Consider the following 26,339-nt stretch of genomic DNA (forward strand, 5'->3'; position numbering starts at 1 on the left):
ATACTGGGGACGTGGGTGCAATACTGGGACAGGTGGGGGGGATACTGGGGCACGAGGGGGCAATACTGGGACAGGTGTGGGGGATACTGGGACATGTGGGGGGGTACTGGGGCCCGAGGGGGCAATACTGGGACAGGTGTGGGGGATACTGGGGACGTGGGTGCAATACTGGGACAGGTGGGGGGGATACTGGGACAGCTGGGTGCAATACTGGGACATGTAGGGGGATACTGGGGCACGAGGGGTCAATACTGGGACAGGTGTGGGGGATACTGGGGCACGTGGGTGCAATACTGGGACAGGTGGGGGGGATACTGGGGCACGAGGGCAATACTGGGACATGTAGGGGGATACTGGGGCACGAGGGGTCAATACTGGGACAGGTGTGGGGGATACTGGGGCACGTGGGTGCAATACTGGGACAGGTGTGGGGGATACTGGGACAGGTGTGGGGGATACTGGGGCACGAGGGTGCAATACTGGGACATGTAGGGGGATACTGGGACATGTAGGGGGGTACTGGGGCACGAGGGGGCGATACTGGGACCCCTGTAGGGGACAGTGGGACACGTGGGGGGGTACTGGACACATTTGGATGCCAGGACATGTAGGGTCCCGGGACAGGCGTGGGGGTGCCGGACACGCGGGGTCTCCGGGACACGCGTGGGGGCACCAGACACGGGGAGGGGGTCCCGGGACACAGCGGGGTAGCGGTTACCCGTGGGGGCGCTGGGCACGGGGGCTCGCTGGCGCCCCGCAGCCGCCGGTACCGGTGGCGGTGCCGGGGGGGGGGGGGGGGCGGAACGGCGGAGCGGCGGAACGCGGCGGAACGCGGCGGAACGCGGCGGCGGTTGCCGGCGGGGCGCGCGCGCGCCGGGCGGGACTTCCGGCGGGGCGGGACTTCCGGCGGGGCGGGGCGGGGCGGGGCGGGGCCGGCGGCGGCGGCGGGGCGGGCTGCTGCCGAGATGGCGGCGGGGCGCGGGTGGCGGCGGCGGGCGCTGCGGCTGCTGACGGCGGGCGGCGGCGTCCTGCTGACGCGGTTCCCCTTCTGGCACTGCTTCAGCGGGCTGCTGCTGTGCGCCGAGCGCGCCGACGGCCGCCGGTGCGCCCCGCGGCCCGGCCCGGCCATGGGGGGCGGCGGGGGGCGAGCGGGGGCCGGGCGCGCTGAGCGGGGTAGGGGGGCTGGGGGGGGGCGAGCCAGAGGGGAGGGGGCTGCGGGGCGAGGTGGGGGGAGTTGGGGGCTGCGGGGGGTATTGGGGGCTGGGGGGTGAGTTGGGGGCTGGGGGTGAATTGGCTGGGGGGTGAGTTGGGGGCTGCAGGGGGTATTGGGGCTGGGGGGTGAGTTGGGGGCTGGGGGGGTATTGGGGGCTGGGGGATGAGTTGGGGGCTGGAGGGTATTGGGGCTGGGGGTGAGTTGGGGGCTGGGGGTGAATTGGCTGGGGGGTGAGTTGGGGACTGCAGGGGGTATTGGGGGCTGGGGGGTGAGGTGGGAGCTGGGGGGGTATTGGGGCTGGGGGGTGAGTTGGGGGCTGGGGGGTGAGGTGGGAGCTGGGGGGAGTTGGGGGCTGGGGGGTGAGTTGGAGGCTGGGGGGGTATTGGGGGCTGGGGGTGAGTTGGGGGCTGCAGGGGGTATTGGGGCTGGGGGGTGAGTTGGGGGCTGCAGGGGGTATTGGGGCTGGGGGTGAGTTGGGGGCTGCGGGGGGTATTGGGGCTGGGGGGTGAGTTGGGGGCTGCAGGGGGTATTGGGGGCTGGGGGGTGAGGTGGGAGCTGGGGGGGTATTGGGGCTGGGGGGTGAGTTGGGGGCTGGGGGGTGAGGTGGGAGCTGGGGTGAGTTGGAGGCTGGGGGGGTATTGGGGGCTGGGGGTGAGTTGGAGGCTGGGGGGGTATTGGGGGCTGGGGGTGAGTTGGGGGCTGCAGGGGGTATTGGGGCTGGGGGGTGAGTTGGGGGCTGCAGGGGGTATTGGGGCTGGGGGTGAGTTGGGGGCTGCGGGGGGTATTGGGGCTGGGGGGTGAGTTGGGGGCTGCAGGGGGTATTGGGGCTGGGGGTGAGTTGGGGGCTGCAGGGGGTATTGGGGCTGGGGGGTGAGTTGGGGGCTGTGGGGGGTATTGGGGCTGGGGGGGTGAGGTGGCTGGGGAGAGTTGGGGGCTGGGGGGTGAGTTGGGGGCTGTGGAGGGTATTGGGGCTGGGGGGTGAGTTGGGGACTGGGGAGGGTATTGGGGGCTGGGGGGCGAGTTGGGGACTGAGGGGTGAGTTGGCTGTGGGGGGTATTGGGGCTGGGGGGTGAGGTGGCTGGGGGGTGAGTTGGGGGCTGAGGGGTGAGTTGGGGGCTGTGGGGGGTATTGGGGCTGGGGTTGAGTTGGGGACTGGGGAGGGTATTGGGGGCTGGGGGCTGAGATGGGGGCTGGGGGGCGAGTTGGGGGCTGGGGAGTGTTGGAGTCTGGGGGACGAGTTGAGAGCTGGGGGGTATTGGGGACTGGGGGGCGAATTGGGGGCTGGGGGGGTGACTTGGGGGCTGAGGAGCATTGGGGCTTGGTGAGCGGGGGTAGGGGGCTGGGGGGAGCTGGAGGCAGAAGGTGGGGGCAGCGGGGATGTCTGAGGGAGGGGGCCGGGGCTGGGGGAGCATTGGGGGCTGAGCAGCGGGGGGGTGAATTGAGGCTGGGGGAGCAGGGGAGGGGGCTAGAGGCAGTTGGAGGGGGGGGGACAAACGGGGCCAGCAGTGGTCGAGAGGGCCGAGAATTGGGGGGGGGGGGGGTCACGGTGCGGGAAAGGGAGTCGGGGCAGGGGCTGGGATAGGGGGTGGCAGTTTTGGGGTAGGGGGGAAGAGACGGGTTCGAGCGGCGCCGGCCCCCGCAGGAAACCCGACATCCCCGTCCCCTACCTCTACGTGGACATGGGGGTGGCCGTGCTCTGCGCCAGCTTCATGTCCTTCGGCGTCAAGCGCCGCTGGTTCGCCCTGGGCGCCGCCCTGCAGCTCGCCGTGGCCACCTACGCGGCCCACGTCGGCGGCCACGTGCACTACGGCGACTGGCTGAAGGTGAGCCCCGGCCGTGCCCCGCTCGCCCGCCCGCGGCCGGCTCCCGGGGCGCTCAACGGCGCCGTCGCCCAGGTGCGGATGTACTCCCGGACCATCGCCATCATCGGCGGCTTCCTCATCCTGGCCAGCGGCGCCGGCGAGCTCTACCGCCAGAAACCGCGCAGTCGATCCCTGCAGTCCACGGGACAAGTCTTCCTGGGCATCTACCTCATCTGCCAGGTAACGCGGGGCTGGCGGGCGGCGCGGCCCCCGGGCTCTCCCGCCGGCGCTCCCGGCTTGGGAAAGTCCGCGTGGGGCTGGTTAAGGATCGGGCACCTTGGGTCAAAAGCCGGAGGCGCAGCTGGCCCCGTTTGGGCCAGCCCTGTCCTGCTGGCTCTGGGGACGTTCGGGTGCCCTCGGGCCGCGCCGGCCCAACGCAGCCGCGGGCACCGGAGCGGTTTGACGCCGCGTCTCCAGCTGCGCCGCTCTGCCCCCAGGCCTACTCGCTGCAGCACAGCAAGGAGGACCGCCTGGCCTACCTGAACCACATCCTCGGCGGCGAGCTCACCCTGCAGCTCCTCTTCGTCCTCTACGGGCTGCTGGCCTTGGCCTTCCTCTCCGGCTACTACGTCCGCACGGCGGCGCAGATCCTCGCCGTGCTGCTGCCCCTCGCCATCCTGCTCATCGACGGCAACATCGGCTACTGGCACGACTCGCGCCGCGTCGAGTTCTGGAACCAGATGAAGCTCATCGGGCAGAACGTGGGCATTTTCGGCGCCGTCGTCATCCTGGCCACGGACGGCTGAGCGGGACGGGCGAGCGGGAGAGGACTGCTGCGAAGGGCTGGGCTTGGGGCGGGCGAGGGGAATGGTTTGGTTTTGTGTTGGTTTTTTTTTTTTTTTTTTTTTAAAGAATCACTGCTATTTATTCAATTTATTTATTTATTTTTTTAATTATTATTTGTAAATATACCGATGTGGTATTTCTATCGAGGGCCAAAGGACGGGGCGGTTTCTACCCGCTGTCCGGTTCCCTGCCCGCGGGGAAGGGGGAGCCCGGGGGGCTCTGGCCACCGCGGGGTCGGGTATCCTGCTGGGCCCCGAGCCCCCGCGAGCTCCCCGCCGAGCTGCCCCCCAGCCCCGCTGTGTTTTTACCGATGAAATGAGAAGTCTTTTAACTGTGCCCGTGGGCTTTGGGAAGGCCGAGCGCCACCGGGGCGGGCGCGCGATGCTGGGCCAAGGGGAACGGCGCTGAAAACCCGCCCGGGGGGTCTGCACCGCCGAGCTGTCGTGGGGGCTTAACGTGCCGTTTATTGGGGGGGGGGGGGGATGATGGATTAACCGAAGGCTGGGTTATCCTCGGGGCGATGTATCGCCTTGCTCGCGGTCCCTAGGGTGTAGCTGGGGGCGCGTGGGGTGGCTTGGAGAGGGGGGAGGACAGCAGCCAGCCCATGCTGGGAGAAGGGGGCTGCCCGGTTTGGGGGTCCGCCGGCCTGGGTCCCACGGCGGTGGGGGGGGGGACGCGGCGCAGCGGGGCCGGGCGCAGAGCAAACACGGCGGTGGCACGCGGGCGCGCTGATAAGGGCCTTCGTCCGGCGGGGCGGGTGCGCGGGCGCAGAAACCGGCCCTTAATGCGCCTCCGGCGGAAGCAGCCGGGCCATAAAGCGCAGGGGAGCAGCAGGCGCCGTGTTTGCTCACGCGGCTGTGTTTCCGTCCTGTCCCCCCCCTGCTCACCCCCCCCCCGGTGTGGGGGGAGCGGGGACCCGTCACCCTCCCGGTTCCCCCCCCCCCCGCCCAGGGCAGGGACCCAGCAGCGCTCGGCCTGGGGGCCCAGCGGGACCCTCGGCCTCCTGGTCGGCTGGGGAAAGCGAGGCAGCCGCTGCTCGGGGCCGGCAGGTGCAGCGGCGCATGGGTGCCCGCTGGGGGGGCCTGGACCCCCCCTCGGCACGCCTGCCCGGGGAGGGTTATTGCCAGCCGGTGGCAGAGCCATCCTGTGACCTTTGGAAAATTGCTGTCTTGTTTGCTGTCTCTCGGGGGAAATGGTGCAGAAAGCCGTCGGCTCCTTGCTCCCCGCGCCGGGGGGGCACCGGGGGGCCGCGCCGGCCCTCATCCCCTCCTCGCCCAGCCGGGGCTGATGTTGCCTCTGTGGTTTGGGTCGGGGGGGAGGCAGGCTCCCCTCCACGGCGGCGCTGGGGACCGTGGGGTCGGTGTCAGTGCACCTGCACGGTGTGTGTGTGTGTGCATGGTGCGTGGGTGCACGGAGCGTGTGTACAGTGCATGCTGCGTGGGTGCACAGTGCATGGCACGTGTGTGCACGTTGTGTGTGTGCACGGTGCGTGGGTGCACAGTGCACGTTGTGTGTGTGCATGGTGCACGGGTGCACAGTGCATGGCACGTGTGTGCACGTTGTGTGTGTGCACGGTGCGTGGGTGCACAGTGCACGTTGTGTGTGTGCATGGTGCACGGGGGCACAGTGCATGGCACGTGTGTGCACGTTGTGTGTGTGCACGGTGCGTGGGTGCACAGTGCACGTTGTGTGTGTGCATGGTGCGTGGGTGCACAGTGCATGGCATGTGTGTGCACGTTGTGTGTGTGCACGGTGCGTGGGTGCACAGTGCACGTTGTGTGTGTGCATGGTGCGTGGGTGCACAGTGCACGTTGTGTGTGTGCATGGTGCACGGGTGCACAGTGCACAGTGTGTGCATGCATGGTGCATGGGTGCATGGTGTGTGTGTGCACAGTGTTCGTGTGCTTGGTGCATGTGTGCATGGAGCGTGTGCACGGTGCATGGAGTGTGTGTGTGTGCATGGTGTTTGTGCACAGTGCGTGTGTGCACGGAGTGTGTGCACAGTGCGTGTGTGCACGGTGTGTGTGTGTGCACAGTGCATGGTACGTGTGCGCACGTAAAGCCGCACGTGCATCTCGCGGGCACACACCAGCACGTGTGCAGCCACCTCGCTCCCCCGGTGGGGCGCCCGCCCGCGAGGCGTGCAGCGCGTGCCGCAGCGGGATGTCGGCCCGGGCGTGCTCGGCGTGTCGCGTGTCTTTGCCTGCCGGCCCGGCCCGAGCGCTCTTGGCCCGCGACGAGGCTGCGGCCGCGGTGCGGAGCCCGAACCCGGCGCGCCGGGCCGGCCTTCGCGCCGAGTAGTCCTGAACGAGCCACGCGGGGCGGCGCTGCAGCGGTTGCCCTGCGTCTGCCCCCTCCGCCCCCCGGTGGGTCTGTTTTCGAGGACGTGAAAGGGGCTGGGGGGGGCTGCAGTTAGCGGGGGGGGGGTGCAACGGGGGGGCCCCGGGGTGCACGGGTGTCCCAGTGGCCGTGGGGGTTTGCGGCCATGCGAGCGTGCACATGTAAGTGTGTGCGTGTGCGTGTGCACATGCGTGTGCTTGCATCTGTGCACATGTGTGTGCACGTGTGAGTGTGCACGTGTGTCCCTGCAGCTGTGCATGTGTGGGTGCGCACATACATGTCCCTGCAGCTGTGCATGTGTGTGTGCATGTGTCCCTGTAGCCGTGCACGTGTGTGCACGTGTGTCCCTGCAGCTGTGCATGTGTGTGTGCACATGTGCGTGCGCACATGCATGTCCCTGCAGCTGTACATGTGTGTGTGCACATGTGAGTGCGCACATGCATATCCCTGCAGCTGTGCATATGTGTGTGCATGTGTGAGTGTGTACATACGTGTTCCTGCTGCCGTGCATGCATGTGCACATTTGTGGGTGTGCACACGCATGACCCCGCAGCCGTGCTTGAGCGTGTGCATGTGTGAGTGTGCACATGCGTGTCCCTGCATTTGTGCCTGTGTGCGCACGTGAGTGTGCACACGCGTAGCCCTGCAGCCGTGCACATGTGAGTGCGCACGTGTGCGTCCCTGCAGCCGTGCCTGTGCGTGAGCACGTGCGAGTGTGCATGAGCATGTCCCCACCGCCATGCACGTGTGCGTGCCCCCCATGTGTCCCTGCAGCCGTGCCTGAGCGTGTGCACGCGTGAGTGGGCACACGCCTGTCCCCCGCCGCCGCTGCGCCTGCCCGCGCCCCTGCCGAGCGCCCCGGCCACCGCGGCCGGGAGGTGACAGCCAGGGCAGCGGGCGCCCCGGGCGAAGCGGCCGCCCTCGGCCGCCCGTCCCCGCCGTGCCTCGGTTTCCCCGCGGCGCCCGTCGACGGCCGTGCGGGGGGCTGCCTGCCCCCTTCCTCCCGTCGCCCTCCTCTTCCTCGGCGGGCGGCCTCGGCCTCGGGGGGTGACGTGGGGCCGGGGGGGGACGAGGGAGGAGCCGCGGCCACCCCGCCGGTGGCTATAAGAGGCCGGGCGGGTGGCGGAGCCGGTGGTGTCCCCGGTGTCACCCCGCACTGCCAGGCCCGGCCGTGGCACCTGGCGGCTCCACCGTGAGTGCCGGGACCGGTGCCGGGTGGGGAGAGGGGGCTTGGGGGGGATTTCCCCTGGGGGGGGTCCCTGGGGTCCCTTGCAGCTGGACTGGGGTCCCTTAGGGGGGAGGTGTCCCCTCGGGATGCACTGGGGTCCCCTGGGAGGGGATGTCCCCTTGGGGACTCGGGGGTCCTTGGGGGGAGACGTCCCCTGGGGAGGTGGGGTGGTGCCTGGGGTGCCACTGGGGAGAACTGGGGTTCGTGGGGGGAGATGTCCGCTGGGGAGATGGGGGTCCCAGGGGGGACATGTCCCCTTGGGGAGGTGGGGAAGTCCTTGGGGGGGGGGGAAGATGTCCCCTCGGGGAGACCTGGGGTCCCCTGGGAGGGGACGTCCCCTTGGGGACTCGGGAGTCCTTGGGAGGAGATGTCCCCTGGGAGATGGGGGGGGCCCTGGGGGTGCCACTGGGGAGAACTGGAGTCCCTGGGAGGGGACGTCCCCTTGGGGACTCGGGGGTCCGTGGGCGGAGATGTCCCCTGGGAGATGGGGGGGGCCCTGGGGGTGCCACTGGGGAGAACTGGAGTCCCTGGGAGGGGACGTCCCCTTGGGGACTCGGGGGTCCGTGGGCGGAGATGTCCCCTTGGGGAGATGGGGGGTTCTGGGAGGGGGCACATGTCCCCTTGGGGAGGTGGGGAAGTCCTTGGAGGGGGGAAGATGTCCCCTCGGGGAGACCTGGGGTCCCCTGGGAGGGGACGTCCCCTTGTGGACTTGGGGGTCCCTGGGGGGGGGGACATCCCCTGGGGAGGTGGGGGTCCCGGGGGGGACATGTCTCCTGGGGAGGTGGGGGGGTCCCTGGGGGTGCCACTGGGGAGAACTGGGTCCCCTAGGAGGGGACGTCCCCTTGGGGACTCGGGGGTCCCTGGGAGATGTCCCCTCGGGGAGGTGGGGGGGTCCCTGAGGGGGGGGGACGGGACATGTCCCCTTGAGGAAGTGCGGGATCCTTGGGGGTCCCTAGAAAGCAGATGTCCCTTGGGGAGGCGGAGGGTCCCCGTGGCGAGACCCGGGGTCCCTGGGGGAGAGCCGGGGCGGGGGGTCCGCTGCGGAGGGGGGAGCCGAGGGTGCCCCAGCCACCGCCGCCACCGCCGGCAGATGGTGGCCCCGGCGAAGCGGTGGCGGGTGCTGGCGGCGGCCGCCCTGTGCGCCCTGCTGTGCCTGGGCCCGCTGGCGGCCGCCTACCCGGCCAAGCCCGAGAGCCCCGGCGACGGCGCCTCGCCCCAGGAGATGGCCAGGTACCTCTCGGCCCTGCGCCACTACATCAACCTGGTGACGCGGCAGAGGTGAGCGCGGCCCCCCCGGCCCCCTCGCCCCCGCCGGCGCCCGGGGTTGGGGGGGGGGGACACGCTTGCACCCGCCTGCGCTGCTCGACACGCTGCTGCCTGCGCCTGCGAGGTCCCGCTGGCACGCCGGTGCGGGCCCCTTTGCACGCCGCTGCGTTCCCTTTGCGTGCGCCTGCAGGCTCCTCTTTGCACGCCTGCACGTGCCCCTTTGTACACTGGTGCATTCCCTTTGCACGCACCTGCAGGCTCCCCTTTGCACGCCTGCACGTGCCCCTTTGTACGCCGCTGCGTTCCCTTTGCGTGCGCCTGCAGGCTCCTCTTTGCACACCTGCACGTGCCCCTTTGTACGCCGCTGCGTTCCCTTTGCGTGTGCCTGCAGGCTCCTCTTTGCACGCCTGCACGTGCCCCTTTGCACGCCGCTGCGTTCCCTTTGCACGCACCTGCAAGCTCCCCTTTGCACACCTGCACGTGCCCCTTTGCACGCCGCTGCGTTCCCTTTGCGTGCGCCTGCAGGCTCCTCTTTGCACGCCTGCACGTGCCCCTTTGTACACTGGTGCATTCCCTTTGCGTGTGCCTGCAGGCTCCCCTTTGCACGCCTGCACGTGCCCCTTTGTACACTGGTGCATTCCCTTTGCACGCACCTGCAAGCTCCCCTTTGTACACCTGCACGTGCCCCTTTGCACGCCGCTGCGTTCCCTTTGCATGCATCTGCAGGCTCCCCTTTGCACGCCTGCACATGCCCCTTTGCACGCCGCTGCGTTCCCTTTGCACGCACCTGCAAGCTCCCCTTTGCACACCTGCACGTGCCCCTTTGTACACTGGTGCATTCCCTTTGCGTGTGCCTGCAGGCTCCCCTTTGCACGCCTGCACGTGCCCCTTTGTACACTGGTGCATTCCCTTTGCACGCACCTGCAAGCTCCCCTTTGCACGCCTGCATGTGCCCCTTTGCACACCGCTGTGTTCCCTTTGCGTGCACCTGCAGGCTCCCCTTTGCACGCCTGCACGTGCCCCTTTGTACACTGGTGCATTCCCTTTGCACGCACCTGCAAGCTCCCCTTTGCACGCCTGCACGTGCCCCTTTGTACACTGGTGCATTCCCTTTGCGTGCACCTGCAGGCTCCCCTTTGCACACCTGCACGTGCCCCTTTGTACACTGGTGCGTTCCCTTTGCACGCACCTGCAAGCTCCCCTTTGCACGCCTGCACGTGCCCCTTTGTACACTGGTGCATTCCCTTTGCGTGCACCTGCAGGCTCCCCTTTGCACACCTGCACGTGCCCCTTTGTACACTGGTGCGTTCCCTTTGCACACACCTGCAAGCTCCCCTTTGCACACCTGCACCTTCGCCTGCACCTGCGAGGTCCCACTTGCCCACCTGCACCTGCCCCTTTGCACGCCGCTGCGTTCCCTTTGCACGCACCTGCAGGCTCCCCTTTGCACGCCTGCACGTGCCCCTTCACCTGCACCTGCGAGGTCCCGCTCGCACACCTGCGCGTGCCCCTTTGCACACCTGCGCGTGCCCCTTTGCACACCTGCGCGTGCCCCTTTGCACGCTGGCGCGAGTCCCCCGGCGCCCGCCGACGGGCTCCCTCTCCCGCAGGTACGGCAAACGCGCCGGCCCCGAGGCCGCCGCCGCCTCGGCGCTGCTGCTCTCCGGGGCCACCGGCGACCGCCCCGGCAGCTCACGGTGAGCGCGGCCGCCCCCTCGGGCGGCAGCAGCCCGGCTGGGGAGGGGGCGCCTGCTGCCCCCGGGGCTGGGCGTCCCGGCGGCTTGGGGGGGCGCGGCGGGTTTCTCACGCCGCCTCTTCCCTAGCTCGGACGACGAGTCGACGTGGTGACCGGCTCCCCCGGCCCCTCCCCGGCGTCTCCCGAGGCCTCGGGGTCCCGGCGCCCCGCTGCCAGCGGGGGGTCCCGCCGCGGGGTCCCCGTCGCCTCCCGGCCGCCGCCGCCGCCGGCTCCCCGCGCGCCTCCTGCGCGGCGCCGCTCGCGGCAATAAAGAGCACGATCGTGGGCAGCCGCCCGGGCTCTGCGTGCGGGGGGGCTGCTGGGGGGTGTTTGGGTGCAGTGAGTGGCGTGGGGTGCGCTGGCGGTGGGCGCGGGGTGCACGGGGGGCGTTTGGTGCTGGGGTGCATCGGGTACGGGGGTGCTCTGGAGGTGGGTGCGGGGTGCACGGGAGTGCACTGATGCTGAGTGCACGGGGTACGGGGGTGCTCTGGCAGTGGGTGCGGGGTGCACGGGATGCATTTGGTGCTGGGGTGAATGGGGGTGCGCTGGTGGTGGGTGCAGGGTGCACAGGGTACAAGGGTGCTTTGGCGGTGGGTGAAGGGTGCTTGAGGTGTATTTGGTGCTGGGGTGAATGGGGTACAGGGGTGTACTGGCAGTGGGTATGGGGTGCGTTTGGTGCTGGGGTGCACGGGGTATGAGGGTGTGCTGGTGGTGCGTGCAGGGTGCACAGGATGTCTGGTGCTGGGGTGCACAGGGTATGAGGGTGTGCTGGCGGTGGGTGCTGGGTTGCATTTGGTGCTGGGGTGCACAAGGTATGGGGGTGTGCTGGTGGCTGCTGGGTGCATGGGGTGTGGGGTACTCTGGATGTTGGGATGTGCTGGCAGTGCGTGCTAGGTGCACTAGGTATGGGTTGCACAGGCAGTGGGTGCTGGCGTGCACTGGATGTTGGGTGCACTGGCAGTGGGTAGGGGTTGCACTGTGTGCTGGGGTGCAGTGGGAATGGGGGCACACTGGCAGTGGGTGCTGGGTGCACTGGCACCGAGTGCTGGTTGCACTGAGTGTGGGGTGCACTGGTGGTGGGTAGGGAGTGAACTGGGTGCTGGGTGCATTTGATGCTGGGGTGCTGGATGCACTGGGTGGGGGGTACACTGGATATGGGGGTGGATTAGGTACTGGGTGCCCTGGTGGTGAGTAGGGGGTGCACTGGGTGCTGGGTGCACTGGGTACTCGGTGCGCTGGTGGTGGTGGGTAGGGGGTGCACTGGGTGCTGGGTGCGCTGGCAGTGAGCAGCTGCGTCCGGCTGCAGGTGGGGGCAGCAGGCGATGCCCCGTCCCAGCAGGGCCCCCTGGGCTGTCGGAGGGCGGCTGCACCCATGGGTGCTTGGCAGCACCCCACATCCGTGCTGGGGCTGGCACGGCCGGGCGTGCTGGAGATGGGGTCTGCGGCCCGAGTCTGTCTGCCCCTCCACCTCTTCATCCCTCCATCCACCCATCCCTCTGTCCATCCGGCTTTCCTTCTGTCCAGCTGCCCAGCCACTGTCCCCCCGTCCCTGTCCCCTGGCCTGGCTCCCTGCGGGCACCAACTTCTCGCCCGCCACCCCTCCATCCTTCCCTCCATCCTTCCCTCCATCCTTCCCTCCATCCTTCCCTCCATCCTTCCCTCCCTCCATCCCCAGCCCGGTGCGGGCCTGGGTCCCGCGGGGCCGAGACTCTGCGGGGACGGCGGCCGGACTCCTGGGTCCCTCCTGCAGCCATGTCCTTGGCCCCCACTGCCGCAGCTGCCCGGGGCCCAGCCTGGGGGTCTGGCAGGGCTCAAACATTAACCAGGGCTGGGGGGAGTGCGGGGGGGGACCGGGGCTGGTGACATCAGCAGGGGACGCGGGGGGGGCAGTGCAGGGGGATATAAAGGCCAGTGACAGCGGGCAACTGGGCAGCCGACGCCAGCAGTCCCCCGTCCCGCTGTGTCCCCGTGTGCCCGTGCCACGTCTCGCACAAGCAGGTGAGCGGTGCCGGGATGCGACCTCGTCCACGGGGGACGTGGCAGGGGGAAGCGGGCTGATTTGGGTGTGTGTGCATGGGAGGGCTGGTGCGCGTGCAAAAATGCATGTGGGCAGGGGCGTGCACGCCTGGTGCTGTGCACAGCCCCCGGGCGGTGTGTCCTGAGCGGGCGAGGTGCTGGTGTGAGCATGAGTGTCGGCACACGTGCGGGCACGATGCTTGTGTGCTGGTGGAGCTGGTGTGCACAGGGCCCACGGGTGTGTGTGCATATGTGTGTGTGTGTGTGTGCACGCTGGGAGAGGTGGTTTTGCATGTGTGTGTGCATCTGTGTGTGCGTGCACATCTGTGTGCATGCCTCTCTGCATGCATGCAAGCACCTGTGCATGCATGCATCTCTGTGTGTGCATGACTCTCTGTGCATGCATGCATGCCTCTCTGTGCATGCATGTGTGCACATGCATGTGCATGCGTCCGTGCACATATGCATGTGTGCGTATGCCTATGTGCACGCCTCTCTGTGCATGCATGCATGTCTGTGTGCATGCATGTCTGTGTGCGTGCATGCGTGTGCGTGCCTGTGCCCGCGCCCGGCCTCAGCGCAGCGGCACTGCCCGGCGCAGGCCATGGCTCCCCGCGGCCGCTGGGCCTCCCTGCTGCTCCTCGCCTGCTGCCTGGCGCTGCTGGCAGGGCGCCCGGGCGCCACGGGGCCGGCGCAGCCCACCTACCCTGGCGATGACGCCCCCGTGGAGGACCTCGTCCGCTTCTACAACGACCTGCAGCAGTACCTCAATGTGGTTACGCGGCACAGGTGAGGGCAACACCCTTCCCGCTGCAACGCGCTCCCCGTTGCATCCCCCCCCCCATTTCAATGCGCTCCCCCATGCTCGCTGTTGCATTTTGCTCCCCCGTTTCAGCACGCTCCCCCGGTTGCAACAGGCTCCCCCATTGCAATGCGCTCCCTGTTACATTGTGCTGCCCCACTGCAAGGTGCTCCCTGCTGCAACGTGCCCCCTCGTTTCAATGTGCCCTCCCATTGCGATGTGCCCCTGCTTGCAATGCATTCCCCATTGCGATGTGCTCCCCTGTTGCCTCCATCGTGTTCCCCCTGCTGCAACGATCGTGCTGCCCTGTCGCAGTGTGTGTCCCTGTTGCATTTTGCTTCCTCATATCAAGGCACTCCCCCAGGGCAACGTGTTCCCTGTTGCGATGTGTTCCCCCCTTGCATTGCACTGTTATCCCGTGCTGCCCCACTGCAATGTGCTCCCTGTTGCAACATGCTCTCCCATTTCAATGCTCTCTGCTGTTGCAACGCACCCCTGGTTGCACCAGGCGCCCCAGGTGCATCTGTCATGTGCCCTTGCTGCTATGCACACCCTGTTGCATGTGGTGCCCATTGCAATGCTTTCCCCGCTGCATCACAAGCCCCGTTGTGCGTGGCACCAGTTGCAATGCTCTCCCCACTGCAATGCATGCCCTGTTGCGCTTGGCGCCCGTTGCAGTGCTCTCCCTGCTGCATTGCACGCCCCGTTGCATTCAGCACCCTTTGCAGTGCTCTCCCTGCTGCATCGCGTGCCCCGTTGCATTCGGCACCCTTTGCAGTGCTCTCCCCGCTGCATCGCGCGCCCCGTTGCATTCGGCACCCTTTGCAGTGCTCTCCCTGCTGCATCGCGTGCCCCGTTGCATTCGGCACCCTTTGCAGTGCTCTCCCTGCTGCATCGCGCGCCCCGTTGCATTCGGCACCCTTTGCAGTGCTCTCCCTGCTGCATTGCGTGCCCCATTGCGTTTGGCACCCGTTGCAGTGCTCTCCCCGCTGCATCGCACGCCCCGTCGCACCAGCCTTCCCCGTTGCAGGTACGGCAAGCGGTCTGGCGGCGGGGTGCTGTGCGAGGAGCCCTACGGTGCAGCGGGGTGCTGAGCCCCCCAGGTGAGCAGGCTGCGGGGGACGTGCCCCGCGTGGCACCGGGGGTGGCGGGCTCCCGCAGCACTGGCTGTGCCTCGGTTTCCCCCGCTGCCCCCTGCGGCCCCCCTCACCCCTGTCTCGTTGCAGGGCGGCTCCGGAGCCCAGCGGGTGAAGAGGAGCCCGGGGTGCCATGGCCCCGTCACCGTCCCCATCACTGTCACCCTGTCACCGTCCCTGGGGGCCGGGCCAGGCCCCGGGTGCAATAAACCCCTGTTGCAGCCACTTTGTGCCTCTGCCTGCTGGGGGGTACGGGGACATGGGGGGACGGGGAAACTGCGACGGGGGCACGGGGAAGGGTTGGCCGTGCAAAGGCCAATGGGGACACTGGGACACACTAGGACACTGGTGAATTTGTGCATGCGTGTGTGCACGCAGGGATGCACGCACACGCGTGTGGATGCACGCACGCAGGCGAGGGTGCAGGCGTGCGCGTGCATGCACGCTCGCCCACGGGGTTGGGGGGGGTGCGCGTGTGCACCCTTCTCTGCGGGCGCACACGTGAGGGCGCACGCGTGTGCCAGCAGGCGGGGAGGGGCCGGCGCGCCGCCCGCACGCGTGGGCCCGGCCGCGGCACGCCTGCGCCCGCCGTCCCCGGCGGTGCCAGGCGCGAGGGGCCCGCGGGGGCCAGGCCAGCGCAGGGCCCGCTGCGCCGCTCGCCGAGATGCCCGCGGCCGCCTCCGGCTCCGAGGGGGGTAAGGCGCTGGCCGAGGCGGGGTGGGTGCGTGTGTGTGTGTATGTGCGTGTCACACGCGTCTGCACACGGCGCCGGGTGCATGTGAGCAGGCGGCTTAGGCACTCTTGCGTGCTTCGCAGTGGGTTTCCACCCTGCGGGATGCCCACGCGGGGCATCAGGACCACGGAGCGCTGTGGCCTTGGGGGGGCTGGCATTGTGGGGGGGGTGTGTGTGCATGTGCGTGCGTGCGTGTGCTGGTGTGTGCATGCGTGTGCACGCGTGTGCAATCACGGGCCGGTGTCGTGCACGGCGTGCGCACGCTGGGGGGGGGTGCCGGGCAGTGTCGCGCGTGGGGGCGGCGCGCCCCTGTGCGGGGCGCCCCTGCCTGCGCGAGGCGCGCGGCCCCTTTAAGCGCGCGCGCCCCCCGCGCGGCGGCGCTGCCCGGGGCCCTCCGGCTGCCATGGCAACGGCGTGGCCCCGCGCCAGCCGCGCGCCCCCCGCCCGTCCTCTTAAAGGGGCCGCGTCCGCCGCCGCGGGAGCCTGCACGGAGCGCGCGCCCGGGCGGGCTCCCACGGGTGAGCATGCACGGGTGGGGGGTGGTGCGTGCGGGTGTGTGTGCATGGGTGTGCACGCGTGTGAGAGCATGCGCAGGGCGTGTGTGCACGCGTGCATGCGTGCGCATACGTGTGAAAGCATCCATCGGGGGTGGGTGGGGGGGGGCACGCGGGTGAGAGCGTGCGTGGGGGGGGTGCATGCATATAGGTGTGTGCCAACGGTGTGCACACTGGGGAGAGCATGCATGGTGTGTGCGTGTGCGTGCAGGCGAGAGCATGCACGGGCTGTGTGTGCACGCACACGGGCGTGCATACGCGTCGGAGCGTGCAGAGGTGCGTGAGCGTGTCAGCGCGTGTGCAAGCTGGGGGCTCACACGGGTGCGCGCACAGGTGAGCACGCACCTGCACGTGTGCAGGCGGCTGCACACACAAGCTGCGCGTGCCTGGCAGCCTGCTTACTTGTGCCAGCCTCTGTGCACAGCTGCTCGTGCGAGGGCTGCGGGCGCTCGGTGGTTCACACGCGCGTGCACGCCTCTGCGAGCGTGCCCGTCGCCGTGGGCGTGCACGAGCGGTCGAGGCCCGCGGAGGGACGCCGGCTGTTCCCGCCGAGCGCGCGTGCCCGGCAGCATCCGCCGGGGCGAGCGCGCCTTGCACGCCTGCCTGCACCCCGCGCTGCGTGCCCGGGCCGCAGCGATGCACGCCGGCGGGTGCACGAGTGGGTGCACAAGCAGGGGCGCGAGGCGGGGGTGCCCAGCGGGTGCATGGGGGGGCTGCTGCGCCCCGCAGGCCTGGGTGCCCGAGCTGGCGCCCGGTGGGACGCGGCTGCACGCGGGGCGCCCGGGCGTCGAGGCCGCCCGTGGTACCCGGATCGGGGAGGAGGCGGCCGCGGAGGCTGGACTCGCCGCCCGCAGCCATGAGCCGCGTCGGTGGCGTCGGTGGCGGGTCCTCGCCGGCCGCCTAGGCCCCCGCCGCTGCCCCCCTGGGCCCCGCAGGTAGGGGGGGAGGCGCAGGTTTTGCGGGGGGGACAGGGGGCCTTCAAGGATGTGCGGGAAGGGGACGAGGTCCCCTCCTCGGCCGGGCGAGGAGATGCAGGAAGGAGAGGGGGGGTCTGTGGGGTCATGCTGTGACACTCCCCCTTGGCCGAGATGGGGTGGGGGCTCTCTGGATTGCACCCCCTCTCCGGGCTGCATTGCAACCCCCCCCCCCCGGCCCCAGCTGCACCGCACAACCCTGGCTGCGTTGCAACCAGCCGGCTGCATTGCAAACTCCCCCATGGTTGCATTGCAACCCCCCTCGGTTGCATTGCAACCCCCGGATGTATTGCAGCGCCCCCCCCCCCCGGATGTATTGCAACCCCCCCCCCCCCAGATGTATTGCAACCCCCTCCAGCTGAATTGCACCCCCCTGGCTGTATTGCACTCCCCGGTTGCATTGCCCCCCTCCCCGGTGCGTTGCACCCCTCAGTTGCATTTGGAACCCCCCCCCCCTTGGCTTAATTGCAGCCCCAGCTGCATTGCACCCCCTAAGTTGCTGCATGTCCTGGGGGGGGGGTTGGATGGGAAATAAGCACCCCAACCTCAGCTGCACCCACCACCCAGAGGGTGCCCCCATAATCCGGGGTGCCTGGGCAGAGGGAGAGCTGGTTGGGGGGGCCCATCCTGCCGGGGTGGGCTGGGGGGCTGGGGGCACCCCGTGGCCATCCCGTCCCCCCCACCCGCCGCCGGCTGCTTCTGACTTTCGCCCGTTGTGGCTGCTCTCTCCTGCTCTGCACCCCCTGCTCGGCGGTCCTGCGCCCCCGTGTCGTCCCCCATGTCCCCCCGCGCCCCCCCCCCAGCCATGCAGCAGGTCCTGGACAACCTCATCGCCCTCCCCAACTCGCCGGTGGCCGCAGACCTGGACCTCATCTTCCTCCGCGGCATCATGGAGAGCCCAATAGTAAGGTCCTTGGCGAAGGTACAGTGGCGCGGGGCTGGCCCCGCGGGCGTCGCACGCGCGTGTGCGTGCGACGGGGTGTGTGGGTAGGAGTGTGTGTTTGTGCACGGGGAGGGGTGTGCGTGCGTGCATGCGTGTGCAGGCAGCTGTGTGCATCCGCGTCTGTGCAAGCGTACGTGTGCATGCAGGTGTGCACGTGCGCGCGTGCAAGCGGGTGTGTGTGTGTGCAGGTGTGTGCGAGGCAGGGTGCTCGTGTGCACACGTGCCTCTATTGCATGTAGGAAGATGCACGGGTGTGTGCACGCATGGAGGGCTGCGTGTGCACATACGTGTGCGTGAGGCGGTTGTGTCGGGGTGAGGGGGGGCCCGTGGGGGGTGTTGGGCCGGGTGTTGGGGTGGTGAGAGGCAGTGCAAGGGTGGTGCTTTTTCACGTGCATGTGTGCAAGGGTGCGTGTGTGAGCACCAGGGTGCCGTCGCGGGTGTGCACGCTCAAGAGGGCGAGTTTGCACGCGTGCGCACGCCGGGTGCTGTGCGCGTGCGTGGTGTGCGTGTGCATGAGTGCGCTCGCACCCGCGGTGCGGTGCAGCCCCCCCCCCCCCCCTCCCCGGCCTGGCGGCGTCCCAGTACAAACCGCTGCTTCTCCCGGTCGCTGCCCCCGTGCAGCCCAGTTCGGTGCTGGGACGTACTGGGGCGCTCGGGCTGCCTGGGGGTAGCGGGAGGAGCAATGCCGGCGACCCCCACAGCTGCTCCCAGTTCAGCACTGGGATGCAGAGAGCTGGTCTGGCCAAGTCATACTGGGAGGGCTGGGAAATCTCCCAGTCCGTGCTGAGTTAGAGTAGGGTCTGGACTGGGCTGGACTGGGTACTCCCCAATGGCATGCTGGGCTGGACTGGGCTGTAGTGGGTTATACTGGGCGCTCCCTCATTGCATGTTGGGCTGAACTGGGCTGGACTGGGCATTCCTCAGTTGCATGCTGGGATAGACTGGGCTGGGCTGGAGACTCTCCCAATGCATGCTGGGCTGGACTGGAAAGTCCCCTATTGCAGACTGGGCTGGACTGGGCTATACTGGGTACTCCTCAGTTGCATGCTGGGCTGGACTGGGGACTCCGCACGGCAGACTGGGCGGGCGTGGGGGCAGCGGTGGCCCCCCGCGGGCAGGAGCCGATGCCCGGGGTGCCGGGGGTGGGTGGATGGGGGGGGGGGGAGGGCAGCGCGGGGGTCCCTGACGCCCGCCGCCCCCCAGGCCCACGAGCGGCTGGAGGAGACGAAGCTGGAGGCGGTGCGGGACAACAACGTGGAGCTGGTGCAGGAGATCCTGCGCGACATCGGGCGCCTGGCGCGGCAGGACGGCGCCGCGGCCGAGCTGGCCCGCATCCTGCGCGAGCCCCACTTCCAGGTGCTGCAGGCGGGCGGGCGGGCGGGCGGGCGAGTGGGCACCCACGCGTGCCGGGCCGGGCGCGTGGGTGCGAGCTGGGCGCGCTGCGGTTGCAGTCGCTGCTGGAGACCCACGACTCGGTGGCCTCCAAGAGCTACGAGACGCCCCCGGCCAGCCCCGTCCTGGATCCGGCCTTCAGCAACCAGCCCGTGCCCCCTGACGCCGTGCGGATGGTCGGCATCCGCAAGACGGCCGGGGAGCACCTGGTGAGCCGGGCACGGGGGTGCCGAGGCGTGATGGGGCGCTGCTGGGTGCTGGGGGTGCTGCTGGGGGCATTGCTGGGTGCTGGAGGCATTGCAGGGTGCTGGGTCATTGCTGGGTGCACTATTGGGTGCTGGGGTCATTGCTGGGTGCTAGGGTCATTGCTGGGGTCATTGCTGGGTGCTGGGGTCATTGCTGGGTGCACTACTGGGTGCTGGGGTCATTGCTGGGGTCATTGCTGGGTGCTGGGGTCATTGCTGGGTGCTGGGGGCAGGACATTGCTGGGTGCTGGGGTCATTGCTGGGTGCACTGCTGGGTGCTGGAATCATTGCTGGGATCATTGCTGGGTGCTGGGGTCATTGCTGGGTGCACTAGTGGGTGCTGGGGTTATTGCTGGGTGCTGGGGGCAGGACACTGCTGGGTGCTGGGGTCATTGCTGGGGTCATTGCTAGGTGCAGGACATAGCTGGATGCTGGGGGCACTGCTGGGTGCTGGGGGCAGAATATTGCTGGGTGCTGGGGTCATTGCTGTGTGCACTAGTGGGTGCTGGGATTATTGCTCGGTGCTGGGGGCAGGACACTGCTGGGTGCTGGGGTCATTGCTGGGTGCTGGGATCATTGCTGGGTGCTGGGGTCATTGCTGGGTGCACTAGTGGGTGCTGGAGTCATTGCTGGGGTCATTGCTGGGTGCTGGGATCATTGCTGGGTGCTGGGGTCATTGCTGGGGGCACTACTGGGTGCTGGAGTCATTGCTGGGATCATTGCTGGGTGCTGGGGTCATTGCTGGGTGCACTAGTGGGTGCTGGGATTATTGCTCGGTGCTGGGGGCAGGACACTGCTGGGTGCTGGGGTCATTGCTGGGTGCTGGGGTCATTGCTGGGTGCACTGCTGGGTGCTGGAGTCATTGCTGGGATCATTGCTGGGTGCTGGGATCATTGCTGGGTGCTGGGGTCATTGCTGGGTGCACTAGTGGGTGCTGGAGTCATTGCTGGGGTCATTGCTGGGTGCTGGGGTCATTGCTGGGGGCACTACTGGGTGCTGGAGTCATTGCTGGGCTCATTGCTGGGTGCTGGGGTCATTGCTGGGTGCACTAGTGGGTGCTGGGGTTATTGCTGTTGTGCTGGGTGCTGGGGTCATTGCTGGGTGCTGGGGTCATTGCTGGGCGCAGGGCATTGCCGGGTGCCACCCACGCGGCTCCACGGGTGGCCGGGGCAGAGCCCCGCGGCGGGACCCGGCGCTGACGGCGCTCCCCGCGGCGCCGGCGCAGGGCGTGACGTTCCGGGTGGAGCGGGGCGAGCTGGTCATCGCCCGCATCCTGCACGGCGGCGTGGTGGACCAGCAGGGCCTGCTGCACGTGGGCGACGTCATCCGCGAGGTGGACGGGCGCGAGGTGGGCAGCGACCCGCGGGCGCTGCAGGAGCTGCTGCGTGACGCCAGCGGCAGCGTCGTCCTCAAGATCCTGCCCAGCTACCAGGAGCCTCACCCGCCCCGGCAGGTAGCACCCACCGGCCCCCTGCACCCGGCCGGCGCCTGCCTGCCGCGGGGACAATGCAACGCCTGTCCCCTGCCGTCCCCGCGCTGCCTGGCACCGGCACAGCCCCGCGGGGGTGCAGCGGCTGCCGGTGCCCGTGGGTGCCGATGTGGGTGCTGCGTAGGGATGGGTGCAGGGACGTGGGGTGCAAGGGGGGTGCGGGGCAGCGGCGGGTGCCGCTGCGGGTGCCGGCGTTTGCACCGTGGCTGGCTGGGATGTGTGCGCGTGGCAGGGTGTGGGAGTTGGCGTGCACGCTGTGGTGGGGGGGGTGTGGGTGCACGCACACTGAGTGTGTGTGTGTGTGCGCGTGCACGTGCAAGGTGCGCAGCGAGGGTTGTGCGTGCGCATGGCAGCATTGAGTAGTGGTGCATGCTCTGGGCATGCCAGTGTGCAAGGTGTGTGTGTGTGTGTAAGTGCATGGGTGTGCATGCATGTGTGCAAGGTGCGTGTGTGTGCACAAGTGCATTGGTGTGCATGCATGTGTGCAAGGTGCGTGTGTGTGCAAGTGCATGGGTGTGCATGCATGTGTGCAAGGCACGTGTGTGTACACAAGTGCATGGGTGTGCATGCATGTGTGCAAGACGTGTGTGCGCACAAGTGCATGGGTGTGCATGCATGTGTGCAAGGTGTGTGCAAGTGCGTGGGTGTGCATGCATGTGTGCAAGGCGCGCGCATGTGTGTGCAAGTGCATGGGTGTGCATGCATGTGTGCAAGACGTGTGTGTGCACAAGTGCATGGGTGTGCATGCATGTGTGCAAGAGGTGTGTGTGCACAAGTGAGTGGGCGTGCATGCATGTGTGCAAGGTGCGTGTGTTTGCACAAGTGCGTGGGTGTGCATGCATGCGTGCAAGGCACGTGTGTGCACAAATGCATTGGTGTGCATGCATGTGTGAGAGTTGTATGTGTGTGTGCAAGTGCGTGGGCATGCATGCATGTGTGCAAGGCACGTGTGTGCACAAGTGCATGGGTATGCATGCATGTGTGCAAGGCGTGTGTGTGTGTGTGCATGTGCGTGCATGCATGTGTGCAAAGGTGCATGTGGGCATGCACCTGTGTGCAAGCCTGCGTGCGTGTGTGCAAGGAGCGTGCAAGCACGCGGCAAGGCACGTGCGCGCCGGTGCCTGTGCACCTACAAGGAGTGTGCAAGCGCGCGCCTGCAGGATGCGTGCGAGCGCACATGCGTGTGTGCGGGTGTGTGCGTGTGCACTGCTCCCCGTGCCCCTCTGGGGGCAGCCGGGGTTCCCAGCACCCTGGGGTGCCGCAGGGGAAACTGAGGCACGGCCGGGCGGCCACTCGGTAAGGCGGAGGGGGGAGCACGGCGCCCCGCTCGCGCCCTGGCACCCGGGGCCGGGGTGGGTGGTGGGTGGGGACCACCCGGCGCCCCACGGCGCCGCTCAGCCCCCGTGTCCCCAGGTCTTCATGAAGTGCCACTTTGACTACGACCCCGGCACCGACAGCCTCATCCCCTGCAAGGAAGCGGGGCTCAAGTTCGCCGCCGGGGACCTGCTGCAGATCGTCAACCAGGATGACCCCAACTGGTGGCAGGTGAGGGCGGAGCGGGGGGCACCCAGGGGTGGCCCGGCCCCGTGCCCCCTTGCCCCCTTCCCCCGGCTTGGGGGGGTGGCCTTGGCCCAGTGGTGCTCCTGGAGGGGGACGAGGGGGGTCCCCTGTGCCATGCCGTGTCCCCCAGGCATGCCACGTGCAGGGGGTCCCTCGGGGGACAGGGTGCCCTGTGCCACACCGTGTCCCCCGGGCGTGCCATGTGCAGGGGGCCCTGGAGGGGGCCATGTCCCCTGTGCCATGCCATGTGCAGGGGGTCCTGGAGGGGACCGTGCCCCGTGTGACACGCCGTGTCCCCCAGGCGTGCCACGTGGAGGGCGGCAGCGCGGGGCTCGTGCCCAGCCAGCTCCTGGAGGAGAAGCGCAAAGCCTTCGTCAAGCGGGACCTGGAGGTGACCCCCACGGCCGGTACGGACCTCCCCCCCGCCGCCCCGTCCCGTCCCGCGCGTCCCCGTCCCCGTCCCCGCGCCTCAGCCGGCCCCCTGCCCTCGCAGGCGCCCTGTGCGGCAGCCTGAGCGGCAAGAGGAAGAAGAGGATGATGTACGTGACGACGAAGAACGCCGGTGAGGCTCCGTTGCACGCCGCCCGGCCCCCGGGGGCCGGTGACGGGCTGGGGGGGGGGCCGCGGGTGCCTGGCCCCGGCTGACCGGCGCTGCCGTCTCGCGCAGAGTTTGACCGCCATGAGCTGCTCATCTACGAGGAGGTGGCGCGGATGCCGCCGTTCCGGCGGAAAACCCTGGTGCTCATCGGGGCGCAGGGCGTCGGGCGCCGCAGCCTCAAGAACAAGCTGCTCATGTCGGACCAGGCGCGCTACGGCACCACGCTGCCCCGTGAGTGCCCATCCGTCTGTCCGTCCATCCATCTGTCCATCCATACATCTGTCCGTCTGCCCATCCATCCATCCGTCCATCCATCATCCGTCCATCCATCATCTGTCCATCCGTCCATCCATCCATCCATCTGTCCATCCTTCCATCCTTCCATCCGTCCATCCGTCCATCTGTCCATCCGTCCACCCATCCATCCATCCATCCGTCCATCCATCCGTCCATCTGTTCATCTGTCCATCCATCCATCCACCTGTCTGTCCGTCCATCCATCCGTCCGTCCATCCATCTGTCCATCCGTCCGTCCGTCCGTCCGTTCATCCGTCCGTCCATCCGTTCATCCATCCTTCCATCCATCCATCTGTCCATCTGTCCGTCCATCCATCCATCCGTCTATCCATCCGTCCGTCCATCCATCCGTCCGTCCATCCGTCCATCTGTCCATCCGTCCATCTGTCCATCCATCCATCTGTCCATCCATCCATTAATCTGTCCATCCGTCCATCCGTCCATCCGTCCATCCGTCCATCCGTCCATCTGGCCATCCGTCCACCCATCTGTCCATCCATCTGTCCATCCATCTGTCCATCCATCTGTCCATCCATCCGTCCATCAGTTCATCTGTCCATCTATCCGTCCATCTGTCCGTCTGTCCATCCATCCATCTGTCCATCTGTCCGTCTGTCCATCCATCCGTCTGTCTATTCATCCGTCTGTCCATCCGTCCATCCATCCGTCCGTCCATCCGTCCATCTGTCCGTCCGTCCATCCATCCATCCATCCATCCATCCGTTCATCCATCTGTCCGTCCGTCCATCCGTCCATCCATCCATCCATCCATCCCCCCAGCCCTGCATCCCTCAGGCAATGGGGGACCGGTCCCTTGGGGAGGGGGTGACGCTGACCCCTGCCCTGCTTCCCGGCCCCCCCGCAGACACCTCCCGCAAGCCCAAGGACAGCGAGCGGGACGGCCACGGCTACCGCTTCGTGGCGCGGGGCGAGATGGAGGCGGACATCAAGGCCGGGCGCTACCTGGAGCACGGCGAGTACGAGGGCAACCTCTACGGCACCAGCATCGACTCCATCCGCGCCGTGGTGGCCGCCGGCAAGATGTGCATCCTCGATGTCAACCCCCAGGTCGGGCGGTGGTGGCGGCGGCGGTGGGGACCCGCTGCCCGGTTCTGCGCGCCCGGCTGGGCTCAGCTGCCTGCTCCCCCCGTTCCCTCCCCGGCAGGCGGTGAAAGTGCTGAGAACGGCCGAATTCGTGCCGTACGTGGTGTTCATCGAAGCCCCCGACTACGAGACGCTGCGGGCCATGAACAGGGCGGCGCTGGAGAGCGGCGTGGCCACCAAGCAGCTCACGGTGAGCCGGCGGGAGGGGAAACTGAGGCAGGGCAGGGCAGGGCGGCGCGGGGCCGAAACTGAGCGCCGGCCCCGCGCCGCCAGGACGCGGACGCGCGGCGCACGGTGGAGGAGAGCGGCCGCATCCAGCGCGGCTACGGCCACTACTTCGACCTCAGCCTGACCAACGCCGACCTGGAGCAGACCTTCGCGCGCCTGCGCGAGGCCATGGAGCGGCTGCGCGCCGAGCCCCAGTGGGTGCCCGTGGCCTGGGTCTACTAGGGGACGAGGTTGGGGGGGGACGGGATGGGACATGGAGCCCCCCTCCACCAGCTGCAGCCACCGTCTGTTCCCCCCCCCCAACTTTGCCTGGTGGCATGCGACACTCTGGAGGGTGGTCCGGAGAGCCGAGCCCCTCTCCTGCTCCAGGGGAGCCCACTGGTGTGATGAGCTTGCCGTGCTCAGCGCACACCCCCGGCCGGGCTGGGTGCTGCTGGTGGTGGTGGTGGGGGGGTCTGATCTGTCCGGAGAGCCCCTTTCACCCCCCCCCCCCCAACCCTGCTCTCCATCCCATCCTGATTTTGGGGAGGGGGGGTCCCTATGGGCAGGGATGGGGACCACCCTCCACTGTGTCTTTGGGGGGGGGGTGCAGGGCTCTGCCCCCCGTCCCCAGCACCCACACAGCTAATTCACTGCCAAAACTGTCCCCAAATCCCCATACTTTCATCCCCCCCCCCGACCCCATCCTAGGTAGCAATAACCCCGAGCTGCCCCCCTGCCCACCCTGCGTTTAGCCCTGTAATTAACCTTGCAATTAACCCTGTAATTAACCCCTGGCGGAGGGGGCTGCGGGTTCCCGCTTGTGCCAGGCTGCTTTAGGGTAAGTCGAGGCGGTGGTGGAGGGTGACCCCGCAGGACCCTCCTGGGTGGGGGGGGGGGCTACAGGCCAGGGCATGCATGCGCACACGTGTGTGTGCGTGCGTGTGCACACGCGTGTGCCCTGCCCACTGGCCTGGTCCCCACCTTCGCTGCCTGCGGGTCGCTGCAGGTGCCCAATAGCTCCCGGTAGCCAAACATGTCCCCTCCGCACCCCGAGCGCCCCGTGCCTCCCCCCGTGGCGTCAGGGCACCCTAGGGTGCCTGGTCCCCCACCCCAACTGCCCGGGGGGCTGCTCCCCATTTTGGTACTTTGCTGTTACTTTTATTAAAGAGAAAGGAGAGAAAAGCAGTGATTTAGCCTCATTGCAGGGGTCTCTGAGTGTCGGGGGGGGGTCGCTGCCGCCCCGGGGGGGCTGGGGGTGCCATGGGGCTCGGCTCGTCCGTGTGTGTGTGTGTGTGTGTGTGTGTGTGTGTGTGTGTTTCGGGGTTGCCGGTTGTGGGTGCTGGGGGCTGGGGGGTGGGTGTTGGTGTGTTGGGGTGTATGTGTCGGGGTGTGTTTGTGCACGTGTGTGCTGGTGCTCGTTAGCGTGTTTCGGTACGCGTGTTGTGGGGGGGGGTTGTGCACGCCGCGGCGTTGTGTGCATGTGTTGGGGTGTGCACGGTGGGGTGTTGTGTGTGCCCGCGGGCCCTTACGGGACGCTGCCAGGAGAGGTCAGCAGAGCTGCAGCTGCCAGAGCTGACACTGTGTGTGTGTGTGTGTGTAAGGATGTGCGTGTAGGGGTGTGCACGCGTGTGCTCACCTGGGCGTGCACGCGTGTGCGTGTGGTGGTGCATCTGTCTGGGGGGGGAGGGGGCGCGCAGCAGGCGGCACGCACGTGTGCCGCAGGTGCAGCACACGGTGCCGGCCGGGTGCACACGCGTGTGCGGTGCTGCTCCGTGCAGCTCCAGCCCTGCCGCCTGCGAGGCTGGGGGGGGGGGGGGGGCTGTGCCCACCTCCGCTTCCTGCTCTGCCCGGCGCCC

General features: G+C 68.4%; 5 protein-coding genes across 9 annotated transcripts in view; 4 read left to right on the forward strand and 1 right to left on the reverse strand.

Annotated features, from left to right (window-relative positions):
• The window catches only part of G6PC3 (glucose-6-phosphatase catalytic subunit 3), a 41,016-nt gene extending 23,680 nt beyond the window's left edge, over nucleotides 1–17,336 (reverse strand). Inside the window, exon 1 of the mRNA XM_068919494.1 lies at nucleotides 17,329–17,336. The gene's annotated coding sequence lies outside the window, so the exon portion shown is untranslated. The remainder of the gene's footprint in view (nucleotides 1–17,328) is intronic.
• Nucleotides 935–3,979, forward strand: TMEM101 (transmembrane protein 101). Its single transcript, XM_068919185.1, has 4 exons — nucleotides 935–1,102; nucleotides 2,856–3,036; nucleotides 3,109–3,255; nucleotides 3,513–3,979. The coding sequence occupies exons 1-4, from the start codon at nucleotides 966–968 to the stop codon at nucleotides 3,819–3,821; spliced, it is 774 nt and encodes a 257-aa protein (XP_068775286.1). The 5' UTR covers nucleotides 935–965; the 3' UTR covers nucleotides 3,822–3,979.
• Nucleotides 7,338–10,682, forward strand: LOC138062215 (goannatyrotoxin-Vere1-like). Its single transcript, XM_068919184.1, has 4 exons — nucleotides 7,338–7,393; nucleotides 8,520–8,707; nucleotides 10,306–10,392; nucleotides 10,519–10,682. The coding sequence occupies exons 2-4, from the start codon at nucleotides 8,520–8,522 to the stop codon at nucleotides 10,541–10,543; spliced, it is 300 nt and encodes a 99-aa protein (XP_068775285.1). The 5' UTR covers nucleotides 7,338–7,393; the 3' UTR covers nucleotides 10,544–10,682.
• Nucleotides 12,364–14,610, forward strand: LOC138062244 (pancreatic polypeptide-like). Its single transcript, XM_068919282.1, has 4 exons — nucleotides 12,364–12,428; nucleotides 13,048–13,235; nucleotides 14,279–14,351; nucleotides 14,475–14,610. Exons 2-3 carry the CDS (start codon nucleotides 13,051–13,053, stop codon nucleotides 14,340–14,342), a joined length of 249 nt encoding a protein of 82 aa, XP_068775383.1. The 5' UTR covers nucleotides 12,364–12,428; nucleotides 13,048–13,050; the 3' UTR covers nucleotides 14,343–14,351; nucleotides 14,475–14,610.
• MPP2 (MAGUK p55 scaffold protein 2) lies at nucleotides 14,961–25,665 on the forward strand. Of its 5 annotated transcripts, none has more exons than XM_068919483.1 (12): nucleotides 14,961–15,079; nucleotides 17,449–17,549; nucleotides 18,792–18,944; nucleotides 19,040–19,189; nucleotides 20,451–20,678; nucleotides 22,128–22,259; nucleotides 22,576–22,681; nucleotides 22,768–22,836; nucleotides 22,942–23,103; nucleotides 24,035–24,237; nucleotides 24,335–24,463; nucleotides 24,547–25,665. In XM_068919483.1, the coding sequence occupies exons 1-12, from the start codon at nucleotides 15,049–15,051 to the stop codon at nucleotides 24,721–24,723; spliced, it is 1,641 nt and encodes a 546-aa protein (XP_068775584.1). In that variant the 5' UTR covers nucleotides 14,961–15,048; the 3' UTR covers nucleotides 24,724–25,665. The 5 variants fall into 5 exon arrangements, with proteins under 5 accessions (XP_068775584.1, XP_068775583.1, XP_068775585.1 ...); XM_068919482.1 differs by having other exon boundaries at nucleotides 14,976–15,079; nucleotides 17,449–17,567; XM_068919484.1 differs by lacking the exon at nucleotides 14,961–15,079 and adding an exon at nucleotides 15,542–15,635 and having other exon boundaries at nucleotides 17,449–17,567.
• The last annotated feature ends 674 nt before the right edge of the window (nucleotides 25,666–26,339 follow it).

Source organism: Struthio camelus, chromosome 25, assembly GCF_040807025.1.
Source record: "Struthio camelus isolate bStrCam1 chromosome 25, bStrCam1.hap1, whole genome shotgun sequence".
NCBI lineage: Eukaryota > Metazoa > Chordata > Aves > Struthioniformes > Struthionidae > Struthio > Struthio camelus.

Bases quoted from the DNA above. Each gene is read 5' to 3' on its own strand.
- TMEM101 (XM_068919185.1), top strand. From the start codon at position 966: ATGGCGGCGGGGCGCGGGTGGCGGCGGCGGGCGCTGCGGCTGCTGACG. The intron at 1,103-2,855 runs GTGCGCCCCGCG...CGGCCCCCGCAG, and splicing joins GAGCGCGCCGACGGCCGCCG to GAAACCCGACATCCCCGTCC. The intron at 3,037-3,108 runs GTGAGCCCCGGC...GCCGTCGCCCAG, and splicing joins ACTACGGCGACTGGCTGAAG to GTGCGGATGTACTCCCGGAC.
- LOC138062215 (XM_068919184.1), top strand. From the start codon at position 8,520: ATGGTGGCCCCGGCGAAGCGGTGGCGGGTGCTGGCGGCGGCCGCCCTG. The intron at 8,708-10,305 runs GTGAGCGCGGCC...CCTCTCCCGCAG, and splicing joins AACCTGGTGACGCGGCAGAG to GTACGGCAAACGCGCCGGCC. The intron at 10,393-10,518 runs GTGAGCGCGGCC...CCTCTTCCCTAG, and splicing joins GACCGCCCCGGCAGCTCACG to CTCGGACGACGAGTCGACGT.
- LOC138062244 (XM_068919282.1), top strand. From the start codon at position 13,051: ATGGCTCCCCGCGGCCGCTGGGCCTCCCTGCTGCTCCTCGCCTGCTGC. The intron at 13,236-14,278 runs GTGAGGGCAACA...TCCCCGTTGCAG, and splicing joins AATGTGGTTACGCGGCACAG to GTACGGCAAGCGGTCTGGCG.
- MPP2 (XM_068919482.1), top strand. From the start codon at position 15,049: ATGCCCGCGGCCGCCTCCGGCTCCGAGGGGG. The intron at 18,945-19,039 runs GTGCTGCAGGCG...CTGCGGTTGCAG, and splicing joins TGCGCGAGCCCCACTTCCAG to TCGCTGCTGGAGACCCACGA. The intron at 24,238-24,334 runs GTCGGGCGGTGG...CCTCCCCGGCAG, and splicing joins TCCTCGATGTCAACCCCCAG to GCGGTGAAAGTGCTGAGAAC.